General features: G+C 40.3%; 1 protein-coding gene across 1 annotated transcript; it reads left to right on the top strand.

Annotated features, from left to right (window-relative positions):
* Positions 1–409: 409 nt before the first annotated feature.
* Positions 410–17,861, top strand: LOC103517589 (acetylcholinesterase-like; the record flags this gene model as incomplete). The annotated part of the gene is made up of 8 exons (XM_008482634.2): positions 410–516; positions 12,230–12,402; positions 12,930–13,189; positions 14,549–14,646; positions 15,168–15,363; positions 16,152–16,351; positions 16,902–17,002; positions 17,737–17,861. Coding segments are annotated over exons 2-8 (1,141 nt in total), but the record flags the coding sequence as incomplete, so codon positions are not given.
* Positions 17,862–18,727: the final 866 nt, after the last annotated feature.

The following is an 18,727-nucleotide window of genomic DNA, read 5'->3' as shown; positions in this document are numbered from 1 at the left end:
TATTTTTTCAGTCCTTAAGGGTACCTTACATGATCATTAGTAATGTCATTACTAATGCTGGAATTCCGGATTTTCTGATTTTTCATCATCATTACTTGGAAATAATGACATTACTAATGATTGTGTAAGGTACCTATTAGATCTCCTGTTACGTTCTATCTGATTCGCATAATAGACTGAACAGGGTTGTTAAGCTAACAGGCTGTTTGAGGCTGAAAAGAAGGTCGGTGAAAGCCATACTAGGTGTTTTTGGGTTCTAGACAGTATTAAAAGATTTAATTTAAGCAAGGTTTTAATTTATAAAAAAATACATGAGACCTTGTTTAGACTGCGGGAGTAAAGGGACTTTTCAGTCTCATTCTGGCAGGATAAACAGGGTATATTCTATTCTATTGTCTAACTCTCGTGTCTTTGTTTGACGTTTGCAGGGCCACCATGGCTGTCATAACCTGTGTTCAGAAGACTGAATAGAAACTACCTGACTATACCTACTCACTTAGGTTATTCGCCAAATTGGTAAGTTCCTCTACTTAGCCCTTGAACGATCAGAAAAAAAAAAAAAAAAAAAAAAAAAAAAAAAAAAAACTGCTTCTGAAGAATCAAAAAAATCGAACCCTCGTCTTTCTCTTTGGCAGTCGAGTAGTCTACCGATGGTATTGAGTCTAATTATATTCTCGAGTGTTTACCTACCGGAGGAACAGTGGAAGGGAGAGAGGGAGGTAAAATAACTCTTGAAATTAAGGAGGAGGGGGAAGAGGAAGAGAAGAAAAAGAAACAAGCTGGACCCGTCCCTCCGGGATTTTTTTAGCCCGTAGTTTATTCGATCGTGATTAGAGAAAATCAGTACCTATGTACCTACCTACCTAATTTGTTTAATATTCAGTTTATTATTATCCTCGATTTGATTTTTCGATTTTACTTTCATGTAATGATTTAAAATCAAGACTAGAGTCCGTTCTCCCTTTATTCCCAATATAATGTTTAAGTCACCCATCCATTTATTGGCCTTGCTCGGCGTAGCTTAACACAGGTGACGCTAAAACCGGTCTTAAAATAACGACTGGAGTGTTATCTAAAATTTTCCTGCTTTGAGTTTATAGGTCGTCGCGACAAATTTCGAGATCAGAGCTCATTTGTGTGAGAAAATGTGAAAAAAATCCCCCCAAAAGCAGTTTTTTTTTTTTTTGCTTTATTGTTTTCTGGATAATATTCAGTTTATTATTATTCTCGATTTGATTTTTCGATTTTACTTTCATGTAATGATTTAAAATCAAGACTAGAGTCCGTTCTTATTCCCAATATAATGTTTAAGTCACCCATCCATTTATTGGCCTTGCTCGGCGTAGCTTAACATAGGTGACGTTAAAACCGGTCTTAAAATAACTTTCTCGCTTTGAGTTTATAGGTCGTCGCGACAAATTTCGAGATCAGAGCTCATTTGTGTGAGAAAATGTGAAAAAAATCCCCCAAAAACCAGTTTTTTTTTTGGCTTTATTGTTTTCTGGATGACATTGTACACCACCATTTTCGTGTTCCTGGTAAAAAGACCTTTAATTTGATATATAGGTCGACCAGGTTTGAATAAGTCCTTCTATGGGGACAGAAGCGAATACAATAGCCCGTCCACTATACCTTTTTTTATTACTATTGTAATAATAAAGGAAGGACGGGCTAAAACAGAAGGAAATCCCAAGTAGAAAATATAGGGAGGATAATGGAAAGAAGAAGCTGAGAGAAAGGAAAAGAAGAGGAAGATCAGAGGGGATGAACGAAATAACTTCTCTCCACGAAAGGTATCTTGTCCCTTGCCCTCGAAAATTTTGTTTGTTAGTATTTTTTTTTTTTATTATTATTTTTTTTTTTCTAATAACTTTACCCCGAAACCAACCTTTTTCCAAAGGGGTGTTATATTGGGAACCTTCTAAAGTGGACAATAGGCCAAATGGGAAATGAGAGACCATCATGTTTTCTGACCATTTTTGTCAATTTTACAGATGAATTTATTCCTGAATTTGGCAAGGGGTAAATTCATCTGTAAAATTTATCAACAAATATATTGTGTTTAATTTAATTTTAATAATTAGGTAACTAATAGGGGGACAAAAGACCGTGTATTTTTGTACCAATTTGGTCTTTGGTCGTTTGTTTTTGTTACCACCTACCAAGAATTTGCTACTCATTCGTATGATTTTGGAAAAATAAGATACCTATCCTTGTTAGTAAAAAAAAAGAAAAATAAATATCCATATGATTGATATTGTCTGGTAAAAAGAAAAGAAAAAAATGAAAAAAATTGAGACTATCTAAGCCGTTATTGTTGCTCAATTAAAATAGCTATTCACTTGTCCTCACGAGGCTGTGGGTACCCCGTGTTCCAAGCACAGAGTCGAAAAAACTTCGCCTCTGTGCGGAATCGAACCTGGTACCTTTGTAATACTCTGAGAGTTTGCTACCAGTCAGGTATCCTTGCCAACATGACTGGGTCATGGTCAACTGTGCCTTCAAAATGACACTTGGCCAGAAAATTTTCATGTTGTAGTTAAATAAACACAACAATAAGTACTGCACGTTTTATAATAACAGTCTCTGTCAGGGCCGTATCCAGGATTTGATGGAGGGGAGGGTGTCACCCCGTGTTTACCCCGTGACAAGGGGAGGATCACACCCTAAATATGGCCCTGCTGTGAAGTTGGCAGTAGCTATATCTCCTCTTGACATACAGTAGAAGAACCTCGATTATTTCAACCAATTGGGACCGAGGGTAGAATAACAGTCTCTGTCAGGGCCGTATCCAGGATTTGATGGAGGGGAGGGTGTCACCCCGTGTTTACCCCGTGACAAGGGGAGGATCACCGCCTAAATATGGCCCTGATGTGAGGTTGGCAGGAGCTATAGGTATCTCCTCTTGATATACAGTCGAAGAACCTCGATTATTTCAACCAATTGGGACCGAGGGTAGTTGAAATCTTGAAATGATCGATGTTCTCTATAAAAGTTGAAATAATCGAATTTCCGTATATGTACATAAATAGATATCAGGGCAGTATCCAGGATTTTATCGAGGGAGGGGGGCGATGAATGCAATGATATACCGGGGGAATGGTCCAAATTTTCGGAGTCAGCCCCATTTTCATATAGAAGCTTAACAAATCCTCTTGGGCTGTTTGCCCTACACCTAAGCCTCTAAGCTCTAAGTGTCCGCCCCATACTAAAGGAGCAAAAATAAAGCCCAAGGGGGGGACCCGGGCCCCCTCTAACCTCTAAATACTGCCCTGGCCTCTGCATAAGCTCTACTTTTGCAAGGTATTTATTTTTCGCTGGTACCGCAACATATCCTTGGAGGTTTTAGTTTTATTTGTGCGCCCTTCGTTTGGAAAATAAATTTCCCTGCCCTCCTGGGGTGGCCGTTTGGGAAACGACTATAAAACGGCGTTTTGCTGACCTAATTTCCGTCCCAAAGAGGTTCCGTTGTTCCGTTTTACAAAACCAAAGAGGTCACTCAATGGAATGTTAACAATAAACATTATTATTGCTCGTGGTACAACTTTTTCCGGGTTCAACAGAGTTCCTAGCCAGCGGCAATAGTACGTTGAATTCCCAATGGATCACTTATTCACTGTTGCTGACCTAATTTCCGTCCCAAAGAGGTTCCGTTGTTCCGTTTTACAAAACCAAAGAGGTCACTCAATGGAATGTTAACAATAAACTTTATTACTGCTCGTGGTACAACTTTTTCCGGGTTCAACAGAGTTCCTAGCCAGCGGCAATAGTACGTTGAAGCGGCAATTCCCAACGGAGCACTTATTCACTCAAGTTACGTTGCGCGTGGTTGGTTTTTGGACGGGTGACCGTGGGGGCAAACACGTGATGTTGGTTCCCTAGGACAATTTCCAGATTAGATTTAGATTAGGGGTGGATTTCACCAATATTTTTTCAGTCCTTAGATCTCCTGTTAAACAACCAGTTACGTTCTATCTGATTCGCATAATAGACTTAACAGGGTTGTTAAGCTAACAGGCTGTTTGAGGCTGAAAAGAAGGTCGGTGAAACCCATACTAGGTGTTTTTGGGTTCTAGACTTCTAGAACTAAATAAACTATATTTTGCTCTCTTTTTGTAGGTACATATCTATTGTAGGTACATGTCTATTTTTTTTTTTTTTTTTTAATTTAAGCAAGGTTTTAATTTATAAAAAAATACATGAGACCTTGTTTAGACTGCGGGAGTAAAGGGACTTTTCAGTCTCATTCTGGCAGGATAAACAGGGTATATTCTATTCTATTGTCTAACTCTCGTGTCTTTGTTTGACGTTTGCAGGGCCACCATGGCTGTCATAACCTGTGTTCAGAAGACTGAATAGAAACTACCTGACTATACTCACTTAGGATATTCGCCAAATTGGTAAGTTCCTCTACTTAGCCCTAAGTTTGGCTGGGGGATTGTAAACAGGGAGGATACCAGCCTGAAATTCCCCTTGCTAAAGAAATAGCAAAGGTTGAGTGCGAAGGGCGTCCACTCTTAAAAGTTTTGCCAAAATCAAAAGTCAGCCCAAAGCAATCACCCTAGCTAGGTCTGATTGAGAGGCTGCCGAAAAACGCCGACCCTGTCCGAACACGGGAAAAGGCGAGGAATAGGAAGAAGAAGAAGATTTTGCTCCAGAACACAATTATTATTTACTGGCATCTGTGTCCTCCATATGTTACATCAGCAGACTGCCCCAATTACCTTCAAATCCAAAAGCCCAATATGACACAAGTCTCACAAGCCTTGGACCCGGTCCAAGTAACCCTTCACTACGATCTTGAGCCGGTGCCAAGTCACCCCTGTTTACCCTACGTTGCACTCGTGCTTGTAAATATACAGGGTGTTCAACAAAAAAAAAGCTATAGCGGAGTTGTGTTCGATTTTATGTGACTTATAATTCAGTCATCATACGAATTTCTCTTTGGACAATGGTCCCCTACCACACCCGCTGCCAGTCCAAAGAGAAATTTCGTATGATGAGTTGATGACAGAAAAAAAAGTCACAATCGAATAGAACTCCGCTAAGGTTTTTGGTGATGGGGATTTCACCCTCCATTCGCCGTAAGTGCTAGGTCGCGGGTCTGCCTTGTAAGTGATAGGTCGTGATTTCAACTCCCGCCGGGCGGAATTTATATTAAACAGATGAGCTTCGTTCTCGGAACGGCTGGCTCTCTCCCATCTTGTGTTCCTTCTTTCTTCGATTTCGGGACGATAAGACCTTGGTCGTTACAGTTCCCTCTGTCAAACCTCTTGGGGGAAAAATAAATCTGATGGCTAACCATTACTTCTTCTTCTTCTTCTATGAAACCTCTTGATAAGGATCTAGTTTTGATGCCTCCCGAAAAGGGCAATATTTTTCCACATCCGAGTATTTTGCGGTTTGTAGACAGAGTTGGAGATCACCCTGTATATTAAAAAAATGTGTTCGTAGCATCCAATGCATACATAATGCAGCTGTTTACATGGAGAAGGGGACATGTAGAACAGAAAAGTTCTGGTATAGGTCGAAAATATTGTGGGAAAAGATTGCCTTTTTACTTTTTTTCTGGAGGCATTAAAACTAATTTTTTTCAAAGAGGTTTGATAGTCATGTAGAACAGAAAAGTTCTGGTATAGGTCGAAAATATTGTGGGAAAAGATTGCCTTTTTACTTTTTTTCTGGAGGCATTAAAACTAGATTTTTTCAAAGAGGTTTGATAGAGGGAACAGGGAACTGTAAAAACGATGGACAGGATAGAACGGGAAATAATGGAACAGCAAAGACCTTTTATAGGTCGAAAATATTGTTGAAATATTGCCTTTTTCTGGAGGGACCATGTAGTTTTTTTTTATCCACCTTAAAAGAATGCTTTTAAAAGAGGTTTGAATGTTCTATAAGAGGGAACTGTAACAATGAAGGTCTTATCGTCCTGAAAACGAAGAAGAGGACATAATGGAAGAAAGCCAGCCGTTCCGAGGACGAGAGTTAAATCTGTTTAGGATGAAATTCGCCGCGGGCGGAAATCGAACCCGCGACCTAGCACTTACAAGTCAGGAACGCCAGTGGTTTTGCTTTGACCAAGTCGTAATAATCGCACCTGTAAGTAACAGGTGTGATTATTTAGCTCAGTTCAATAGGTACATAATCTGGGCTTCAATGACCAGTGACGAGGTAATTCACTGAATTTACACACAAAAAAAAAAATTACACCTACGTCAATTCACAGAATCAACACAAAAAATTACACAAACGCCAATTCGTAGAATACACACGAAAGAGAGTAAAAATCTCGCCTGCCTACAATACATACACGAGGTTAGGATAGGTAAGTTATTTGTAGGATCATGGGAAGTGACATTGTATGCGCGCCCGGTATCTCTGTATGTATGCAATGTGCTTATCACGTTGCAACACAAACTGGAAAGCTCAATGCTTTTGTCCTCAGTGGTCTACGACTTTACGAAATGGTCCTGATGTCATTAATAGATTATCTTATTACAGCCATGGCATACTTTGTGGTTTCAAGTACATATGCACAATTTGTTACTAAAGGTCCCGGGTTCGAATCTCATCATCGACGAAAATTTGTACTCGTTTTTCGGTTGCAAAATATTTCAACGGATTACTTTGGTGTTCTCGTGTTGACCCAGCACCTAAATGGGAAGTATTTTGTCTTTTCTCGCCCATCTGATGAGAGGCATACTACGGGATGGGCATGCTACGACGCAGACTACAGAAGTCTAATGTAGCAGTCGTGTCATTGCTACGAAATACAAACGGCGGTGAAACATTAATTTTTCTTCTTTTAAGGACTTGGTAGCTTGGTACCCATGTCTTCTGGTTTCAAGTATGGGTACTTTACTACTGACCTTTTTTTAACCATTACTTCTTCTTCTTCTTCTTTTATCAAACCTCTTGATAAGGGTCTAGTTTTGATGCCTCCAGGAAAGGGCAATATTTTTCCACTTACGAGTATTTTTCCACTTACGAGTATGCGAGTTGTAGACAGAGTTGGAGATCACCCTGTATATTAAAAAAAAATGTGTTCGTAGCATCCAATGCATACATAATGCAGCTGTTTACATGGAGAAGGGGGGGAAAAAAGAGAAAGATGTTGTTATGCATTTATTAGCCCTTTGATCCCATGACATCACGGAAATGTTTTATTTTCTGAAAGAAAGAAGAAGAAGTTAGATAGATATTATGTATTCTTCATTTTTGTTTCTATAATTTTTTGGTTTCTGCAAAATCACAATTTACTTTATTATATTATACGAACTAAAATAGATCAACCTACTAAATTGGTAAATCAATCAATTAGAAGAAAATTTAATATTAATGGGACTGTAAAAGGTCGAAAATTCAATTTTCATTTTCCGTTCTAATGAAAGAGTTCAAAGATGTGTGACGTCAGACTTCAGGCAGTTGCCTCGTTAGGTAGCGCCAGTATGCAAGCGCGCTGGCGAAGGAGCAGAAAGAAATGCGCAGAAACGTATGCGCACGAGCACATTAATGTGTTGCCTGCGAGGGAGCTTTGCTGGGACATTTGATGTGACGTCATCACTACGGGAGCGTATGCCGTGACGTCAAACTTCACGATTTACCGGTATTTTTTAAATCGATTTATCTCGGGATCTAGAGGGAGCGTATGCCGTGACGTCAAAGTTCACGATTTACCGGTATTTTTTAAATCGATTTATCTCGGGATCTAGAAGTCGGAGAAAAAGAAAAATTCCGTTGATCCTCATTTTTCCTGCTCTATGACTTTGAAACATCACCCAAGTAAGCGCAACTGTTCTATTGTACCTATAGAGTGAAAAGTGAGTTACATGTCTCAGGATCTGACTCATTGACTTAGTACTGAGTAGTCCACTGATAGAAGTACTTCTTTGGTGTACATCTTTATACAACTCGCTCACTCTTTACCCTTGTCTACTCTACGTGACTGACTCAAACGTCAAGTAGTGCATAAGCCGGGGTTATCATTAATATTATTCTACTGCAACTAAACATTATACAAGGTGGTCTAGAAGAAAAATTTTGTTCATAAAATGGTTATCATTTTTAGTCCGTCCTTCCTTTATTATTACAATAGTGATAAAAGGGGATAAGGGACGGACTATTGTATTCGCTTCGGTGTCGTCTGTCTGTCACTCTGTCTGTCCCCATAGAAGGATTTATCCAAACCTGGTCGACCTATATATCAAACTAAAGGTCTTTTTGCCAGGAACACGAAAGTGGTGGTGCTAATTTTGTCCAGAGAACCATAACGCCAAGAAACAAAAAAAAAAAACTGGTTTTTGGTGGATTTTTTTCACATTTTCTCACACAAATGAGCTCTGATTTTCTCACACAAATGAGTACGAGATATAGGTAGGCATGTGTAAGCACTATTATTATTATTAACTTCACCCAGCCTGAGGGTAATAATTTTTTTGTGGCTTCTTTATAACGTCAATGAGTCAGATCCTATCTCTGTGTACTTCTAGAGAGTTGAACAGTGAGTTACATGTCTCAGGATCTGACTCATTGACAGTACTGAGTAGTCCACTGATAGAAGTACTTCTTTGGTGTACATCTTTATACAACTCACTCACTCTTTACCCATCTCTACGCTACGTGACTGACTCAAACGTCAAGTAGTGCATAAGCCGGGGTTATCATTAATATTCTACTGCAACTAAACATTATACAAGGTGGTCTAGAAGAAAAATCTTGTTCATAAAATGGTTATCATTTTTAGTCCGTCCTTCCTTTATTATTACAATAGTGATAAAAGGTATAAGGGACGGACTATTGTATTCGCTTCGGTGTCGTCTGTCTGTCACTCTGTCTGTCCCCATAGAAGGATTTATCCAAACCTAGTCGACCTATATATCAAACTAAAGGTCTTTTTGCCAGGAACACGAAAGTGGTGGTGCAAATTTTGTGCAGAGAACCATAACGCCAGAAAAAAAAACTGGTTTTTGGTTTTTTTTTTTTACATTTTCTCACACAAATGAGCTCTGATTTTCTCACACAAATGAGTACGAGATATAGGTAGGCATGTATATTATTATGTGTAGGTATAATCTGTTATTGTAAACATGTTGTAAACTGTGAATTTGTTAAAATAGCAAAATAAATAAAAAAATAAAATAAAAAAATAGATTGGCTGGCCTGTGATGAGACGGTAATTCTTATGAAGGGTTAACATTGCATTTTTCTCCTCCTCTAACCCGTTCTTTCTCTTCTTTTTCTATCCTTTCCTCATCCCCCTTTTTATTTCTTCTCTTCTTCCTTCTCCTTTGCCTCTTTTTCCTCCATCTTTCCTTCTCTCTCTTCTTCCTTCTCCTTTGCCTCTTTTTCCTCCATCTTTCCTTCTCTCTTCTTCTTCTTCCTTCACTTCTTTCTCCTCCTTTCTATCCTTTCCTCATCCTTTTATTGCTTCTCCTCCTTCTTCTTCTTTGCCTCTTCTTCTCCTCCTTTCTCTCTTCTTTTCCTCCTGTCCATCCTTTCCTGTTCCTCTTCTTCCTCCTTCTCCCTCTCTCTCTCTTTCTCTTCTTCCTTCTCCTTTGCCTCTTTTTCATCCTTCTCCTTCCTCTCTCCTTCCTTTTCCTTTCCCTCTTCTTCATCCTTCGTTTCTTTCTCCTCCTTTTGTTCCCCTTTTTATTTCTTCTCTTCTTCCTTCTCCTTTGCCTCTTTTTCCTCCATCTTTCCTTCTCTCTCTTCTTCTTCCTTCTCCTTTCTCTCTTCTTCTCCTCCTTTCTCTCTTCTTCTCCTCCTTTCCTGTTCCTCTTCTTCCTCCTTCTCTCTCTCTCTTTCTCTCTTTCTCTTCATCCTTCTCCTTCCTCTCTCCTTCCTTTTCCTTTCCCTCTTCTTCATTTCTTTCTCCTCGTTTCTATCCTTTTTTTTCTCTTCCTTCTTCTCGTCTCTCCTTCCTTCTCATTTAGGCTTGAACAGTCCCATAAAGTTTTCCGTTTGACTCTAATTTCATTTCGCTCTATGTCTATTTGTCTGTGCAATACAAACTTTGGTCACACGTGGCAACAATTTTTTTTTTTTTTGAAATTGATTCTTAACATGAAATAACTAGGTAGGTACCTACAAATTTCAAGTTCAACACATGACTTTCTGAATATATTAATCTCAGAAGTAGGTAGGTATGAATTTTGGTGATTTTGGTGGTCAAATTTTCACTCAACATTAGGGATTAAATTGCATACTTCGGCTGGGATCGAACCCGTGCCCTCCTGTTTATCAGCATTTTAGGTGGGTACCTACTACCTATACAATATCTCGGTTTCTCGGTAGGTACGTATATTTATGTAGGTATAACAATATGTAGGCACCTCTTTCACTAGGTCATAATTAAATTTACAACAATAAAATTTATTCCAATTCATAGATCTGTTAGTAGGAACATATTACTTTGTCCCCGCGGGAACCCTTTTTTTTTTTTTTTTTTTTTTTTTTTTTTTTTAATTGATTCTTAACATGAAATAACTAGGTAGGTACTTACAAATTTCAAGTTCAACACATGACTTTCTGAATATATCAATCTCATAAGTAGGTAGGTATGAATTTTGGTGATTTTAAGTTTTCAAAGACTTACCAAGGTAGACTTACCTTTGTCTACTGGTCAAATTTTCGCTCAATATTAGGGATTAAATTGCATACCTTGGCTGGGATCGAACCCGTGCCCTCCTGTTTATCAGCATTTTAGGTAGGTACCTACTACTTATACAATATCTCGGTAGGTACTTATATTTATGTAGGTATAACAATATGTAGCCACCTCTTTCACCAGGTCATAATTTAATTTATAACAATAAAATTTATTCCAATTCATAGATCTGTTTGTAGGAACATATTACCTAGGACACCTAGCTATTTATGTATCTAGGTAGGTATATTTATGTAGGTACCTCTTTCACTAGGTCAGCAGAGATATCACATGCGTGCGAATCACGATATGCCTGTGGGGTAGGAGGGGTGCATGTAGGTACCTCTTTCACTAGGTCAGCAGAGATATCACATGCGTGCGAATCATGATATGCCTGTGGGGTAGGAGGGGTGCCCCCCCCACTTTTCTTGGGGTGGAAGTATTAACATCAGTGGGAGGGGAGAAATATCCCCCTACTTGTCCTGGAATGAGGTGTATGTTAGTTGAGCGGAGGGGGTGCCCCCTGTCTTGTGGTGGGGGGATAAACGTTGTTAATGGATGGGGGATGCCCCCCCCTGCTTGTCCTGGTTTGGAGGGTATTAACGTTTGTGGATGGGTGGGGTGGCTACCTTTCCTGGGGTGGGGAAACAACATTTATAATATAGTCCTCACCTTGTTTCACAGTGAAGTGTACATTATTCAGTAGTATGGAGGGGGAGAGAAAGGAGAGAAGAAGGTGGAAAAAAAGGAGGAGAAATAAATCAAGGAGGAGAAACAAATTGAGAAGAAATACATTAAGGAGGAGAAATAAATTAAGGCGGAGAAATTAAGCGAATACAATAGCCCGTCCCTTATACCTTTTTTTATTACTATTGTAATGATAAAGGAAGGACGGACTAAAAAGAAGAAGGAGAAAAAAGAAGAAGATCCAGAAAAGGAGAAGAAGGAAGAGAAGGAGGAGGAGGAGGAGGAGGAAAGAGTGAAGGAAGGAGAGTAAAAATCTCGCCTGCCTACAATACATACACGAGGTTAGGATAGGTAAGTTATTTGTAGGATCATGGGAAGTGACATTGTATGAGCGCCCGGTATCTCTGTATGTATGCAATGTGCTTATCACGTCGCAACACAAACTGGAAAGCTCAGTGGTCTACGACTTTACGAAATGGTCCTGATGTCATTAATAGATTATCTTATTACAGACATGGCATACTTTGTGGTTTCAAGTACATATGCACAATTTGTTACTAAAGGTCCCGGGTTCGAATCTCATCATGGACAAAAATTTGTACTCGTTTTTCGGTTGCAAAATATTTCAACGGATTACTTTGGTGTTCTCGTGTTGACCTAGCACCTATATGGGAAGTATTGTGTCTTTTCTCGCCCATCTGATGAGAGGCATGCTACGACGCAGACTACAGTTAATGATTGTAGCAGTCGTGTCATTGTCTACAAAATACAAACGGCGGTGAAAAATTAATTTTTCTTCTTTTAAGGACTTGGTAGCTTGGTACCTATGTTTCTGGTTTCAAGTATGGGTACTTTACTATTACTACTGACCTTTTTTCTACCTTCTGGTTTCAGGTATGTGCCAGAATGGGTCCGCCGGTTCTCCTACTCGTCTGGCTAAGCGTCGCGACGTCCGCTACTGTGTTACGTCATACGCGACACCAGATGTCGCCACCGTCGCCAGATCTATCCGAGGACTTCTCATCCACCGACGCCATATTTCATCACAAGAACCTGCTCGACTTGAGGTAAGTGTGAAGCCGCCCTTAATAACTGTGAAGCCGCCCTTAATAAGTGTGAATCCGCCTTTAATAAGTGTGAATCAGCCCTTAATAAGTGTGCATCCGCCCTAATAAGTGTGAACCCGCCCTTAGTATAAGTATGTCGGATCTATCCGAGCCGGACTTCTCATCCGCCGACGCCATATTTCATCACAAGAACCTGCTCGACTTGAGGTAAGTGTGAATCCGCCCTTAATAACTGTGAAGCCGCCCTTAATAAGTGTGAATCCGCCCTTAATAAGTGTGAATCAGCCCTTAATAAGTGTGAACCCGCCCTTAGTTTAAGTATGTCGGATCTATCCGAGCCGGACTTCTCATCCGCCGACGGCATATTCCATCACAAGAACCTGCTCGACTTGAGGTAAGTGTGAAACCGCCCTTAGAAACTGAATAAGTGTGATCTCAGGTACCATAAGCTTTGTACAAAACAATACAAAATAACTCACTCTTTACCCATCTCTAGCTGAGACTGAAATCTCTTTTCTCTCCCTCAGGATGGATGCAGACGCGACGAGTGAACGCATTATTGACGACGAAATCTCCATCACGGAATCTGACGAAGAAGATCCCGATGACCTTGAAGACCATTCCATGCGGATGCAAGCGGACCAGCCTCCCCTGCCGGGAGACCCGGGTTCGGACCCGCTCGTGGTCAAAACTACCAAGGGGCGGATACGCGGCATAACGCTGACCGCGCCGACCGGGAAACAGGTCGATGCGTGGCTTGGGATACCGTACGCACAGAAGCCAATAGGTGAGTTACAGTTATGTAAACTACACGCAAGGTCCTACTCTCTCTCTCTCTCTCTCTCTCTCTCTCTCTCTCTCAAAAGAAGAAAAAGAAGAAGAAGAAGAAGGAAAAAAAAGTTGAGAATGGCTGGTCCAAAGACTACAGTAAAGTCACATAAAGTAGATATAGGTATGTACATTTTTTCTGTCGCATGGAGCACTAATATGAGTAGTACATATGACTGAATGTATGAAACAGTAGTATACCTACTGAATGTAAATATGAAGTGTTATTTCTGATAGATGAAGCACTCTAGCACTCTGGAGTACCTATTCCTGATGAAGAGAGCCATTTGTGAAGAGCCTATTACCGTTTTCATTTTCAAATCCGTCACGTTCCTGCACTAGAAAGTCTAGCTATAGGTACTTCGGGTACTTAATACTTTACAGACTACACAAGTACACAACAAGTTGTACTTAAATAACTTGGGTACCAAGCCACTTCCAATTGCTGATTGACCTGTTTTATTTAAGAGGAACTCGAAGAAAATCGAGTTTTGATTAAAAAATTCTTTTACGCCCGATCTTATTATTTTTCTGAATTTGATCTACAACCTATTTTTCAAAAATTTCGCCTGCGGTGCGGCGCTCTACCTTCGGTAAGATTAGATGCTGTCTACAAAATTATACCTATTTTACAGCTAAAAAATTCATGCGGCCCGCGGCCAACAATTTAAGGTCCAATGCGGCCCGCGGTCACCTTGAGTTTGTGCACCCCTGTACTATAGTAAAGCCTGTCGAGAACGAACCTTATCTGTTTATAATAAAATCCGCCCCGGGTGGGAATCGAACCCGCACCGCGGGATCTAGCTCTTACAAGGTAGACACGCTACCTTCCAAGATTCCAAGCTAACAGCTAATTAAGAAATTTCGTGGATATGTAAATATTTTATTTTGCTTTCAAGGGCCGGAAATGATACATGTGTATTTATTTTGTTTTTACCGTCAAATATACGGGGTAGACAAGCCACATAGTTATCCCAAAGATACCCCATGTATACCAGACCTTGTGTCCAACCCTGTATAATCAAAGCCTAACTAAACGTACAGGCTAGGATCTGCTATTATACCCGTACGTTTCAATTTAATCTCTGTAATCAGGGGCGGAAATGCATTTTATAAAATGTAATTTTAATTCTCAGGGTTGGAAAAAATAGATGGGTTTGAAAAAAGAAAGCTTTTAAGGGCGGGAAAACTATAAATTACATGAATAATAGACATTCGTTTCGTAATAATTTTATTGCAAAAAATTCGTCCCTTCATAATTTTATTGCAAAAAATTTATCCCTTAATAATTTTCTATAGCTCATTTATAACTGCCAAGGTCTTAATCACAATAGTAACGGGGGTTTTAATCTCCATTTGGCGACAAGCTACCCGCCTAGTCATATTCGGGCCCCTCTCGACAAAATCCTGGATACGGCCCTGCTGTGTTAAAAAGGGACTAGAGGGATTTATTAAACGAAATAGAATATAGTCTCAAGTTAAAGATCAAGGCGAGATCAATGCCATACGCATTTTCTATAATCAAATCCTTACAACTCTCCTCAAATGTTGCTGGTTCGATTCCCGACCGGCACAAACTTTATCCCAAGGCCGGCCATTCACTATCAGGTAGACCTGACAAGTCGCCTGAGAGTTATTATTGCTGCCATACACCATCTGCTACCTGGTAGGCCTGACTTCTCAGGTCTACTTGATAGTGAATGGCCGGCCTAAGCAGACAAGGTTCATTCTCTCGCAGAAAATTTTCCATGAATTTTCTAAATTTATGATATAGACTCTATATTTTTGCCCCTAGATAGCCATCGCCCCCTTTATCGCTACTTTTATTGATCGCCCCCCATATCGCCCCTTAAGGCTTCATCGCCCCCATGAAAATCTCCATCGCCCAGGTTGGGAAACACTGATATAGAGGTCAAATTTTCAACGTTTTTCCTCAGGTTCACGATAACATCGAATACTTTGGTGGCAATCGAAACAACGTCACCCTGTTCGGAGAATCGGCCGGTGCGGTTTCCGTCAGCTTTCATCTCCTGTCACCACTCAGTCGGAACTTATTCTCGCAGGCCATCATGCAGTCCGGAGCCCCCACAGCGCCCTGGGCGATTATCGACCAGGAAGAGAGTATATTGCGAGGTGAGTAGAATAGAATAGGGATAGATCATAATGGAGTAGAATAGAATAGGGATTGATCATAATGGAGTAGAATAGAATAGGGATAGATCATAATGGAGTAGAATAGAATAGAATAGGGATAGATCATAATGGAGTAGAATAGAATAGGGATAGATCATAATGGAGTAGAATAGAATAGAATAGGGATAGATCATAATGGAGTAGAATAGAATAGGGATAGATCATAATGGAGTAGAATAGAATAGGGATTGATCATAATGGAGTAGAATAGAATAGAATAGGGATAGATCATAATGGAGTAGAATAGAATAGGGATAGATCATAATGGAGTAGAATAGAATAGAATAGGGATAGATCATAATGGAGTAGAATAGAATAGGGATAGATCATAATGGAGTAGAATAGAATAGAATAGGGATAGATCATAATGGAGTAGAATAGAATAGGGACACTGAATCATTGAAACATGAAATTGAACACTGCATCAACGAGATCCAGCCTGATTTCTTCAAAAAAAAAAAAAATCGAAAATTTTGTCAAAAAAGAACGAATATGCCATCAAATTTGAAGAATTTTTTTGCCTGATTATTGTTCCAGAACATAATTTCAGAATGTTTACTTCTCAAATCATGTGAGAAATCTATTCTTTGCCATGGAAATCCATGCTTTTTTGCACAATCAAAGCGGTCTTATAGGGACACCCTTTACTATCTCGAGAAAAATTCGTCTCTTATAAAAACGACAACCGACCCCATGCTGAGAGTACCTTTCCGCTTCTTTTTCCGCAGGGCTCCGTCTGGCTGAGGCACTCAAATGTCCGCACGACCGCAATCGTATCCAGGACGCTATCGATTGTCTCAAGAAAGTGAACGCGACGGACATGGTGAACAGTGAATGGGGGACGCTGGGGATATGCGAGTTCCCATTTGTACCCATTGTGGACGGGGTGTTTCTTACGGACATACCTGTCAAGAGCCTCCGCAATAAGGTAAATTAATGAGCGAAGGGAGAAAGTTCCAAGTTTCAAGGCGATGCTTTTACATTTTTTAAATTACTATTATTTGAAGAGGTCTGATAGAGGGAACTGGAACTGCTATAAGGTCTTATCATCCCGAAAGCGAAGAGAGAAGGAATAGAGGATAGGAGAAAGCCAGGCGTTCCGAGAACGAACCTTACCCGTTCAGGATAAAATCCGCCCCGGGCCGGAATCGAATCCGCAGCCTAGCGCTTACAAGGCAGACGCGCTACCAACCATGCTAACTAGGCTCGCAGATATCTTTTTGTATCTGCCATACACCGGGGTGATGGTCTCTAGACATGTTTCATTGGCTCGTCCTGAACCGCAGTAAACCATCGTGAGGACTTGTACTTGTTCCTTAAAAGCAGTGAGAACCCTTTGGAAAACTGCCAGCTAGCTAGGCTGGTTAGGGTTAGCTGTTCTCCTCCCTGTTTATAGTCCCACAGCTAGACTCTTTAGTCCGATTTGAGCAGTATAAATTAGCACTCTTATTTGTGTATTTCATCATATTTGTCTCCAGGAGATCAAGAAGACCAACATCCTGATGGGTTCGAACACGGAGGAGGGCAACTATTTCATTATCCACTTCTTCACCAAGTATACTGTCAGCATCCCCCCGCTGTATAACCAAACTGATTAAGTGATTAAGCACTATTATTTATTTGTTCCTTTCATCATCTTTGTTTGTTTCCAGGTCCTTCGGATACTCTCCTCTTCTTCTTTTCTCCCTCTCTCCCTTAATTGTTCCCCTTTTTCATCTCTCCCACTCTGAGAATGATACCTACCTCTTTCCTTCAATTCTCTCTTCTTCCATTCCTCCCGGTCTCAATGATTCCTTCCCTCTCCCTCCCTCACGGCTTCTCTTCCCCCTTCATGAATCATCTATCTGTCACTAACTCACACTGTTTCCATTCTCTTTCTCCTTCCCTCTTTCTTCCCTTCAATTCTCCCTTTTCCCTCCTGAATGATTGCTTCTTCCCTTCTCTCCCTATCTAAATGAATGTCTACGAGTATTTATAGAATGTCCAGGGTTTGGCAGTGACAATGTACACAGCATCTACAGTGTTAGCTCGGTAGGTAGAGAAAATAATTTCATCCCTATCCCTTTCCCTTATGAATTGGGTAAAAGCGGAAAACCATAGGCTTTTTAGGGTTGATTTTTCCCCTGGTAGGTAATAATACCTTTAAGCTCATTTATTGTCCACAAGTGTTGACAGACTACCCTAAAAACATCAAGGTAAAAAAAACTAACATATTTGAGCCTGTTTTTTTTTTTTTTGTCCTTTCTGGTTTCTATATCTCTATGAACACTAAACCTGAATTTCCTCAATTTCTCGGCCACAACTTGGCAACAGTGCATCTCAAACTTCCATACTGGCAACACTGAAACCTCACACAATCAATCAAACCGGGCGGGGACCCAGGCTTAAACCCTGTGCCTTCTGGAAGAAGTACCTTCCCAAACTGATAGCCAGCACAGGTAAGATTATCCAGGATTTTTTGATCCTTCGGGGCAGATAGAGCAATATTTTTGGTCCTTCGGGCCGAATAAAGTAGGATTTTTTGGTCCTTCTTAAACCCTGTGCCTTCTGGAAGAACTACCTTCCCAAACTGATAGCCAGCACAGGTAAGATTATCCAGGATTTTTTGGTCCTTCGGGCCGGATAAAGCAAAAAATTTTGGGATGGATAATGTAGGATTCTTTTTGGTCCTTCAGGCCGGATGATGTGAGATTTTTTTTAGTCCTTTGGGTCGGATAAAGTAGGATTTTTGGTCCTTCGGATAGGATAAAGTATAGGTATTTTTTTTTTGTCTTTCGGGCCTGATATGGTAAGATTTTTTTTGGGCCTTCGGGCTAGATAATGTAGGATATTTTTGGTCCTTCGGGACGGATAGAGTAGTCTGACCAATAGTAACCAAGCAACTTCTCATCTAACAATACTCCTCTCTGGTTTCAGCCAACCGTAGCACCGACCTATCGAAACGACCGATAGAATTATCAAATTTTTGGTCCTTCGGGCCGCATAATGTAGTTTTTTTTGTCCTTCGGATCGGATAATGTAGGATTTCGGTCCTACGGGCTAGATAAAGTAGTCTGACCAAGGAAATTCTCATCTAAAAATATTTCTATCTGGTTTATCTCCTTCCTTCAATTCTCTCTTCTTCCATCCCTCCCGGTCTCAATGATTCCTTCCCTCTCCCTCCCTCACGGCTTCTCTTCCCATGAATCATCTATCTGTCTCTAACTCACACTGTTTCCATTCTCTCTCTCCTTCCCTCTTTCTTCCCTTCAATTCTCCCTTTTCCCTCCTGAATGATTCCTTCTTCCCTTCTCTCCCTATCTAA

The sequence above is a fragment of the Diaphorina citri genome, unplaced genomic scaffold, assembly GCF_000475195.1.
Source record: "Diaphorina citri unplaced genomic scaffold, Diaci psyllid genome assembly version 1.1 scaffold1901, whole genome shotgun sequence".
Taxonomy (NCBI): domain Eukaryota; kingdom Metazoa; phylum Arthropoda; class Insecta; order Hemiptera; family Psyllidae; genus Diaphorina; species Diaphorina citri.
The sequence above is the reverse complement of the archived record's forward strand: the minus strand, read 5'-3'. Positions and strand labels throughout refer to the sequence as shown.